The following is an 11,097-nucleotide window of genomic DNA, read 5'->3' on the forward strand; positions in this document are numbered from 1 at the left end:
CACTCAAGTTAAAAATAACGGTGCAATAATAGTGGAACTCAGAACTTTGAAAATCCTTATAAATCAACCATAATGTGCTTCTGTACATTTAAATAACAAATAGTAGAACAGTGTCTTTTAGAAAGGGGTAGCTATTCTGCACCGTGTTGTGTGTGGAAGCTTTGACTTGACTGAAGATGTGCGAATCACAGGGTGACCTTGATACTCAACTTCACCATTGACAATCAATCAATAAAATAAAATTGCTAAAACTTGCTTAGCATCGCATCAAATCAGTTTCGCCGCTAGCCAGTTTGCCTATTTCGAGACACTGATTCAGAATGTGAAAAGTTTTTTAAGTTGCGATAGTTATTTCTAAAATTTTGCGCCCGAAGTTAATTTCTGCGCGGCGACAAATGTTAAAGTGATTCTTCGTCATAGTGATCTCCCTGAAATCTGACCGTGATCGCACGAAAAATATCTAGCAGCGCGTGATTTCTGGACCAGGTCTCCACACCATCATCCAATTGTCCAAACTTTGTACAATTTTGTGGTTACACCTAACGATTTGTCGCATGATCGCTAGATCGTCCAGTTGTTGTACAATTTATAGCTATGTGTAACCTGACCTTTAGCCCAGGTTGGCTACAACAAACAGAATTAATGCAGGCTGCCTCCCATATGATCTAAATTGTGTCGTTGGGGGCATTAAACATCTTCAATTATTACAATTGTATATCGCAATATGTGTTATTACTCACCGGAATAAGTCAAATCCATAGAACTGAAGGTCATATCATTGACGGCACACTGTCATGGCCCATGCTGTTTCCTTTCTATAAGACATTTCTTCACTGGTGCGCACCATGACGTGCAAGAAAAAGGACAAAACATCAGTCTCTCGATAGTCTTTTACTTCTTGCCCTTCAACTACTTTCAAATAGATCAAATTCCAATTTGCACAGTCTTGGATAGTATAATGTAAATGGTCTAGCCTTAACTCTTTTCTTTAGTTCCTAAATCAGCGCTAATAATGACAATACCACTATCAATCATTTACGAAGGAAGGTGGGTGATTTTGCCCACGAACACAAGTAGGTTAAAATAAACTTTGACCCCCCACTCCCATTTGGAACTTTCTTGACCTAATAATTACCTACATGGCCAGATTTGGGTCTCCGTTACGAAATGTACGAAAGGCGAAATTCACTTTATATAAGAATGGGGTGGGTGCAACATTGACTTTTGCCCGGAAGAGGAAGTGTTACAACACCTCCGGTGAGGTTGCAATTTGCAGTACACACAATTCAGGTCAATCAGGAGGTATGTTACTTTGACCCATACTTTCTAGTGCAACTATCAAAAGAATAAATTATATAATTGAAGCCACATAAAACACAACAAAAAACACGTGCATTACATGACGCTGCTGCGAGACAGCCGACTTTTATTCATTTTGCCCCGTTGTTTCTTAAACAGGACACACGGTATTTCTCAAACAAGCATGACGCTTCTATATAAAACATGTACATGGTTGGACTTATGAAAACATCACATCTAGAAATAATTCATTGAAAATCTACTTATTTTGTAACATTGGAAATCATAGCTTTGCTTTTTCAGGAGGGTGCAGAAAATCTCCCAAACCTACGAATAATAGAGCGTTAAAAACCCAAGGAGCGAACTTACTGTTACAAATATTTCTTTTTAATAAGCATTTTTATTGGGTAGGGTATACGTTTTTCTCTCAATATGTGAAACCATGGTTGTTGTTTTTTGGGGAAGGAGGGGGTGGTTACTTAAAAAATGAAAACTTACAATTTTACTGTCAACCACAATTGCGTGTGTTAGAAATTTCATCTTGAAATAAGCCACATAAGTAATATAACAACAGTGAAAAACAACAACAAAAACATCCAGCCCCACACCACCAAAGGATCTCTCTGGTCTTATTCTTCAAAGGGTCTGATATCTGTTCAGTATGATTCAGGTAGAGTGTTTTTAAAAAGTCAGAATTTTGCTTAGATAGATAGATAGATAGATAGATAGATAGATAGATAGATAGATAGATAGATAGATAGATAGATAGATAGATAGATAGATAGATAGATAGATAGATAGATAGATAGATAGATAGATAGATAGATAGATAGATAGATAGACATAATAGACAGCTGGTGAGCTAGATATATTGAGAGAGAGAGAGAGAGAGAGAGAGAGAGGGAGGGGGGGGGTGAGGTCAGGGAACTGAATAAATACCAATTACCTGCCTCTACAAATTGACTGGTTCGTTTTCAGTTGTATGTTATTCTTGAATCGTAGGAAAACATAAGACATGATATACCATGGTCATTATTCTCTAACGTTTGCAAGTGATTGTAAACATTTTTCACCCACATTGTGATAAATAGAACCATTATTTTAGGGGGTGGGCTATTTATACCCTGCCTGTACGGACAAAACTGTCCCAGACAGGACACAGTCCCAGCAGACAGAAGGTGTTAAATATATAGATATATATGTGTTCCCACTTGAATTTAAACTCATGTCTTCTGAGAATAAATTTTAAAAAAGCCCGACCATCACAGAGATCAAACGGCGATCTGGAAAAATGCTGATATAATTTGGTAATTAACATTGTATTGGTTTATCGCGCCTTTCAACAAAATAAAAAGTTCTTGTGTGAGAGACAATCTTCCAATCCAAATGAAGAACAGTACGCAAATTATAACTAACAGAGAAACAAAGTGAATTATGTGGCATATACATACTACTTAAATTTAGTAAGGACACAGGAATAGAGGGACACGATTTCATTACACTTGCACAACATTCTCCGTCTAAATGTACGAAATGAAAAATTGTTGGGTTTTTTTCTTTTCATTTTAGTTGTCCTTTATAGAACAAAGAAAAGTATCATTTATCATTTTCCTACACGAATTGAATATGCATACTTCACCATACTACTTATCTGTTATTACAAATCTTTATCTTGTCAATAACTGCAGTACCTGGCCAAAATTAACATATTCTTTTTACAACATTCAGAGACTCTGGACTCATCAATTAGGGAAACAAAAGCTCTGCTTTTTCTTCACGCTACGTTAAAGTAAAAATCGCACCAACAGAATGGCATGTTTAAAGGCTTCAAGAAGGGGTGGTGGGAAGTTCTGTGGGATGGTGGGAGGTTTTGTGAGGTGGTTCTGTCAACAACAGCAGCGTCGGTGGTAGGGAGATCAATTGTACGGCTGGAGGTGGCAGTGGCCATCCCTGTCTGGACCACTGGACAGCTGGTCGCCGCGTCTGGAAGGCAACAGAGTGAAAGGTTGAGGATGTAACTTACACGTATTATTAACATGTTCATTCAGCAGCAGAATAAAATCAATGTTGCAGCATATTTCCAACAATTATACACAAATCACAAACACGAATTTGCAGATTTCAGAGTCTGCCAAGGAGCAATTGTGGCTTAGAGGAGTGTTAGCCTCTCATTCAAAGGTCCCAGGTTTGAATCCGGGTAGCGACGGAAAACTTTTCCTCCCTAAAATTGTCTCCTTTCACCTCCTTTCCTGCTCTTTAGTAATGTTCTGTTGTCTGCTTTCGCCTCCACCCCCTACCCTTCCAATCTCCTCACCTCTTTAGCCCCCTACTCTGGGCTCCTGACTCTCTCTGCAGCCTTTCTATTACTACACCTAGGCTGTTTCTCACCGCTGTCTTTCAGCCACACCCATGATCTTCTGTTAGGAAAGATGTACACCAAGCCTTTTCGGACAAGGGCGAAAAATATCGGAGGTCCAGCGTGCAAGTTGCGCACGTCAAATTGTAAACTTTTAGACATTAAGTATCTTTCATTTCATCCCAAATGCCACAGAGGTGGTTTGTCATGTATTAAGATATCTATTCTAATGACATCATGACAAAAAATAAGATACGAAGTAACGTTCTAGCACTTGTGCCATGTATTTAATTCATCTAAGCGTAGCTTTCCGTTGATTCTTACTGACTGGTGTTTTTTTTTTCATTACAACCAGACCACCCTAAACCAAGGCAGATCCGCGGCCCCTGTACTCCACTGACACAGGATTATTGCCAAAATCTAACTAACGCAGCCCATCCTGCAAATGATACATGCTAATAAGCACATTAATTTAATGTTGAGTCCAAGTTTTGTGTCGTATTTGTGACTGCTTAATTCTTTAATCTGTGGGAAAATGTAATAAAATATTGTTCATTTTAGCCTAAAATTAAAAATAATGTTCAATTCATTTGATATGCAATACACGTCAATGCCACCGATGTTGATGCACCCGAATACAAGCGCAAGCATACTTTAAAATCTCCTCGATTCCACGCATGCCAAGCACTATTTTTCAAGGTTATTTTTGAATGGTTATATGAGTCATTTAAATTATTTAGGATTAAAGTGCTAAATTAACAAAAAAGAATCAATGAAAATCAACGAAATTTTTAGAGTTTCAGTTTGTGATTCTCATTCTAAGATCAAACACATTGTGGTCATATGAATTTCTATTCCTTTCAGCATTAAAGTGAAGCTAATGCCATAGATCTACTTTTTAATTTTAATTTTTAGATTATTCTAATAAACTTACAAAGGGGCGATAACAGGAGGGAAAGTTTGTAACATGAGGGAACATTAAAGACTCTTATCAGGTTTTAACAGCAAATCTCATTAAAATTGAAACACGTGTGTACATTATTAATGATATCATCAAAAGGAATAAGTGAAGAATGGGTGGGAACGTTAAAGGATTGTAACATGATCTATTGTGTCGTTATTTACTGGGTGTAGTTGCTCGCAAAAAACCCAAAGGCAACAAACAAAAAGGGGTCATCGAAACGAATTAAACCGAGAGACAACAATGAACAGGATGGTGTGGACGTGTAAGGAGATTGGGGACACAACAGCCAGCCTCAACGGATGTTCTAATGCTATGAAATAGTCGAAAGGGAGATTGAAGAATCTTAAAAAGCCTACAACTCAAAATCCATAATATTGAGCTCGAAATGGGACTTTTCGGGGTGTGGCCCCCCCCCCCCCCCCCCCCCCCCCCCAATGCTTTTGCAAAAAAATTAAGTCATATAAGTGGGAAGATAAGAAGTGTTACAAGGGTAACGTGCAGACAACAGAGAGAGGAAAATAGATATGGTATATGTTACGTTTGTTAGGAAAGGAGGCGCAAACTACACAAGAGCACCCGCCAACCACTCACAGAGGGTATTGTAATGTATGCACGTACACGCACATATAAATTAAAAGTATTATGAAGCACCTAAAGAGCAGTATTGCACAGAAGTGAGGGCTATAAAAATAACCTCCATTATTATATTTTATCATTATTTAAGTCAGGGTTCTCTTTCGATATTGGGAAACGAACATTTTTATAAAGCCGATGGCTTTTTAACTCATTGGGGATGCAGTGTGTTGGGGCATAATAGAAAAAAAGTGTTTACACCTCATTTGTCATATACATTTTTCTACTCGTTTTTTTTTTTTTATCTTAAAGACATACTATCATACTGTGAAATGCGCAAAGTAGTTTTTCTGATTTGAATAATGTGGTGGTTTGAAATATGTCACAACTCTTAGTTTGGTTTCTTACTGATCTTACACATGTGTCCGCTGCGTCTCAAAGACTTAAAGGATAATCGTACAAATAGTGTCTTCTAAAAATCAGTAAACATTGCATACCGAAAGAACACGAACATGATAAATATTGGCAAAGAAAGAGGTTTGAAACACGCGGGTGTCGCTATGCGTACTTCTTGTGTTTGAGTAGAGAGATGCACGTTATCAACAACATTATGGCCATGTAGTGCAGGGAAGAAGCATGACAGATAGATGGAGTCTTTAGAGGAAGGAAAAGAAGTAAATATTATGACCTACCTGTGGCGCCCTCCAACTGACCCCATATTTTGTGTTCTTCGTCAAACTAACTTGAATGCAAACCAAACTATCGACATAGTCTTTGTTTGATTTGACAAGATTCGACCTATTTAAAAAATTACATTTATATCCATAAAATACTTTACTCTCAGTTGGATATTGTGCATAACATTTAGGTATCACAATGAACAGCTTTCGGGAAATAGAAAAATAAAACAATATAAACATACCAAAGGAAATAACTCAAGTAAACGAAAGCATGTGTTTTAAATTAGTTATTCCCCTTGATTGTGTTTCTCTCTCTCTCTCTCTCTCTCTCTCTCTCTCTCTCTCTCTCTCTCTCTCTCTCTCTCTCTCTCTCTCTCTTTCCCCTGCCTTTCTGTTCTCTCTCCCTTTTACTTTCTTGCTCTTCTCCCGTTTACAGTAAAACAAAATACAAGAGTGTTGACTCATTTTCAATTAACGGGCTGTTTCCATCGGAATCCATGATTTCAAGCCTCTGATGTCAGCTCCTTTCATAAATTTGTAAAGATCTTTAGCAGTCTGGAAATAATTAACTTGCGGTAATTTCCACATCTTAACTGATTTAATTTGTTTATTCTTGGTGTAGATCTTTTTTCTATCCCTCTTTCTCTCCGCCCCCCCCCGTCTGCCTGTCTGCTCTCTCTCTTCCCCTCTCTCTACCCCTCCCCCCCTCCCCTCACCATCTCTCTCTATATTTGCTGTTAAGTATTCGAGGCGCATCTTTATCTAAACTATCGAACATAGACTCCCCAGCTTTTACATTCTGACTTGTATCAATTTATCTTAACTTAATAAATGATGACAATGTTCATGTTTTTCTAAACTCTTGTTAGCTGAATTTTAGAAAATTCTTTATTACTAATTTTTAAAAATCCAAGTGGGTGGTTTCTACAGATTTTATTGGACGTATGTTTTGAGAACCTTTTGTGCGAAAACAAACAAAAAATACAAATTCAAAGAAACAATCATAGTATGTAAAGACAATGTACCAACACAGTAACTCATCCATTGGGAATCGTCAAAACATGACATATGAAAGTATTTGTAGATCAGAGGAATGACCACCGGTCAGACAGTTAATGTGTCCAGATGGTCGTGTAAGCAAAATCTGTGACTAAAAACTAACAGTAAGCAGACGGACGGTCGTCTAGGCAGTACCCCTTTAGCATTAGGCGACCACGTAATTATATTAATACAAGAAGGCTTCTTGTAATAGACAAAGTGAACTTGAATCTTTTAACTACTAAAGACTACATTGTATCTGTAATGTATATGAGATCAAAACTGTTGTAACAGCCCTGTTTTAGTTTAGTAAATCACTTAGGTTTGGGGTAGATCTCGCTTGATGTCACGTGACTTGGCATCCGTCGACTAATCGATTCCCGAGTATAGAGAATTTGTATCCAGAATTTGTTTTGTATCTCACTTAAACCCAGGCTGCAAGTTGGGTGGAAAAAAACCAGCTTCCTATATTTTCTTGTTTGTGACAATCGGTAAGTAAATCGTCGATTATTACCACTGTAGCAATTTCGTGTATTTGACCTAGACTTAGTAAAGATGCATTCAGACCAAATATTGATTACCTTCCATGTGTCTAACGGATGACAGACGGACGGTACGTAATAGGGACCTCGTGTTCAAACCACCATACGTCCATTTATTGGAGTGTTTTTCGCCAATATGGAAATCAACACGAAAGTTTTTGTTTCGCAGTAGGGAGAACAGTTTCAGCAAACAACGGGGCGAAGATGGTTTGTCAAACAATACAGCCTATTGAAAGAATCAGTATAATGACTATAATATCTGGATGGGGTTTCTTAGCCACTTTCTCCATCCCCTGCCCCATCCCCCAGCCCAAATCCTATCTTTTCCTGTCTCTTTCCTTTTTTCTGTTTTTTTTTTTCATTCCTTGGAGTTAAAGAACTAAGGTCAAATACAGGTATATATGATATGTTTTTACATCACAACTTTATTTTGACAATCTGTATGAACATGATAACAGATTTAATCATTTCAACAACAAATGTGCTCGAAAAAAATGCGTAGTGAGCAATAAACCTCCATGCTTGGGCCAAGGATCATATTTGTAGCGCATAATATTCTTACACGTGTCTAACGCGAACATACATTGACCGCGACCCAACTGTAGCTCCATAAAGAGACCATGGAGGCGCAAACTATGTCAAGTAACTTCTGTTGGTACCTTAATCGTACAATCTGGCTTCGTCCTCTTCTGATGGATAGACTGACGGCGTTTCTATCAGCTTGCGGAGCTGAACGAGATCGTCAAACATACGCAGCTGCTGTCTCACGTCCTGACGTTTGTAGGCTGTGCTCATGTCCCGGGAGGGCAGGCCGTAGGACGAAGGACTGTTTCTCGACAGCAAAGCCTACAATCAGTAAGGAACATCTTCATTAAAAAGTATTGGGGAGAATGTTCTTTCATTAATCGTTTAAAGTTTAAAACACTATATGAAACACATTTATGAGTTTGACAAGGAGCAATCGTTAGCCTGGTAGGTATGTTGGGTGTTGTTCTTATTACTATTATCACTATTATATTACTACTGTTATTGTTATTGTTATTATTATTGTTATTGTTGTTGTTGTTGTTGTTGTTATTATTTTCTACTAAAAAGCATACCATTTTGATTGAAGTAACCCATTTGTGCTTGTTAGGGATCTGAACTCATATCATTTCAAGTGACTGTTCGATAACGGGGGAAAACGAAAAACATTTAATGTCTCAGTGGGTTAAACATTAACTATAAGCTAAACGAGTTTGCCTGTTATGCTCTACATTAATGCGTATGATACTTCTTGACAGCTATCAATACATTTAATTTACGAGAACGATTTTTGCCACACTGTTGCATGAGAGTTTGATCCTGGGTAATTAAAATTATACGAGTATATACGTGACCTTTTGACGAGCAGGTGAAGACAGCCCCTACATAATGGAAATACTGTTTCTGGCAGTTGTTCCATTTAGAGCTTAGAGGTCAACTTACCCCGAGAAGATCACTTTTCTTTGTCACCATAAGCTGTGGGAAAAAGGAATACACTTTAAAAAATTGTAAGGAGTAAGCAGTTGACGGAGAAAGGAATAATAAAAAATTAGTTGATTAAATGTTTTAAAAATAACAAACTTGTAGGCTACTCCTAGACAGTGCAATGTCATGACCGCCACTCTCAGCTATCTATAAAACCTTGGCTGCAAAGTGTAATCCATCTTTTACAACTGTTTTTAAATGTACTAATATTACAAGTTTCGCTTCAGTCAAGTGTGCATTGCAACCCCCCCCCCACCTCCCGCACACTCCACCCTCCCTTGCCAGTCATATGTCTCAAATGGCGTTGTCCCTGAGTAAACTGGACATAGGTCTGAGCGCAGGGTCTATAATATTATAATACTACTCTATAGAAACAATAGTGTTGGAAGAGCTAGTACTTACAATAGTTATCACAATAGTAAAGATTACGCACTGCATTCACTAAGTCTCTGAGTCCAAACATCTTAGTCGTAATAAAAATGTATCAAAATTTGTCAGCAATCTCAAGGCTACCGAAACAAAGACCATCACTCCCTAACAATTTTGTTCTCTTGTTATTTAAGAGCCACAAAATCGTGTTATATGAAATCCTTGGTGCTGTTTTGCAGGGAACAAATATATTGGCACGAGAAGAACATACTTGGACAGCAAGAGCTGTGTTCTTTTTTTTTCAAGTTTGGTAATCTATTTTTTAATACCACTGTAGCTTTCGCAAGTTTTTGTGATTTTTATCAGTAGATTATGATAAGTAGATACTTATACTTACACCGCCCGGACAATTCTGTGGAAAGACATAAGATGTGAAAATTAGAAATACACACACACACACACACACACACACACACACACACACACACACACACACACACACACACACACACACACACACACACACACACACTTCTCTTTCTATACAATCAACAATGTTATCATAAAGCATAAACTATAATAATTTAAGAAATATAGCATAACTTGACTTATGTGCCGAATATTTCCCTCAGTTCTTCGTAACTTACGAAAGTATCTTGAGAAGGTGTCATTATTTCGACGTACGGAAGGATATACCCGAATGCTAGTTTATTGCAATGATAATATTATAAAATACACTTATAAAATAAAAGATTTTTCTTCTCTCATTAAATCATTAGATCACTGGGACTGAAATGGGGGAGGGGGCTGAAACTGATATGTATTTAATACTCATAGATAAAAGGAAAAAAGAAGGAAAAGTAAGAGGAGGAGTAGGAGTAGGGAGAGGAGGAGTAAGAGGAGGTGGTAGAGGAGGAGGAGGAGGAGGAGGGGGCAGAAAAAGTAGCAGAGCAGAGCAGAAATACTTAAAAGGCATTCATTATCACTTTCGTAGAGTAAAGTGAAAACGATGTAAGGAAACAGTTGCAAAAAAATAAACCGATTAGAAAATAATAGACAAATAGAATGATACTAAAAAATACTAATAATACATGGGGCAACAAAAACACCACTCACCCCTACCCAAAAAGCACGCATGCTCTAAAGAAACGAAAGAAACACCACAAAAACCAAGCATACGTTCAGACTATCCATGTTCGAAACATCAACCATGTTTCTATGTTATTTTACATTAATTCTCAATTTACATTTTGTAAAATTCCCATTCTACTACACCAAATGACTAGTGGATCTACTACATGACGGAAGTTCATTTTCACAGGCGAAGTCTGTGGCCTAGTAGTTCTGTGTTTCGCCGTCATACTCTAAAGACTTAATTCTGATTCTCATTTGGGTAAGCTTTTTCATCAAGTATCTGGCTTTATCTTCTGGGATGTTATGACCCTCTCAGCCCGAGATGGCCTTGACAGGGAGATTTAGTACAGCTCATCTTCTAAATTATCTAGATTGTGTCGATGGGGGCTTAAAACATCTATAATCACGCATATTCCGGGCCGTTACACAATAAAGACAAAATTGTGTCTTACCGCAGGGTGGACCTAAGGAGAGAGTTGCAGAAAAGAAATCAATTAGGCAATATGTAAGGTGTAAGCAAAAAAAGTATTTCTTCCTTTCCCCAAAAAAGTATTTCCCCCACCATTCCTATAAGTATTATTATTATAATTATTACTGTTATTGTTATTAATATTGAATAACAACAACAACAAT

The 11,097-nt window shown here is 37.6% G+C and overlaps 1 protein-coding gene across 3 annotated transcripts in view; it reads right to left on the minus strand.

Moving 5' to 3' along the window:
* Positions 1-2,621: 2,621 nt before the first annotated feature.
* LOC101859008 (neuroactive polyprotein R15) overlaps positions 2,622-11,097 on the minus strand; it is a 139,109-nt gene continuing 130,633 nt past the window's right edge. For all 3 annotated transcript variants that reach the window (XM_013081690.2, XM_005096893.3, XM_005096895.3), the window contains 4 exons: positions 9,728-9,742; positions 8,920-8,952; positions 8,112-8,298; positions 2,622-3,282 (listed from right to left, as the gene is read on the minus strand). In XM_013081690.2, the coding sequence (XP_012937144.1) occupies positions 8,113-8,298; positions 8,920-8,952; positions 9,728-9,742 (234 nt within the window). In that variant the 3' untranslated portion in view covers positions 2,622-3,282; position 8,112. The remainder of the gene's footprint in view (positions 3,283-8,111; positions 8,299-8,919; positions 8,953-9,727; positions 9,743-11,097) is intronic.

The sequence above is a fragment of the Aplysia californica genome, unplaced genomic scaffold (genome assembly GCF_000002075.1).
Source record: "Aplysia californica isolate F4 #8 unplaced genomic scaffold, AplCal3.0 scaffold00141, whole genome shotgun sequence".
NCBI classification, from domain to species: domain Eukaryota; kingdom Metazoa; phylum Mollusca; class Gastropoda; order Aplysiida; family Aplysiidae; genus Aplysia; species Aplysia californica.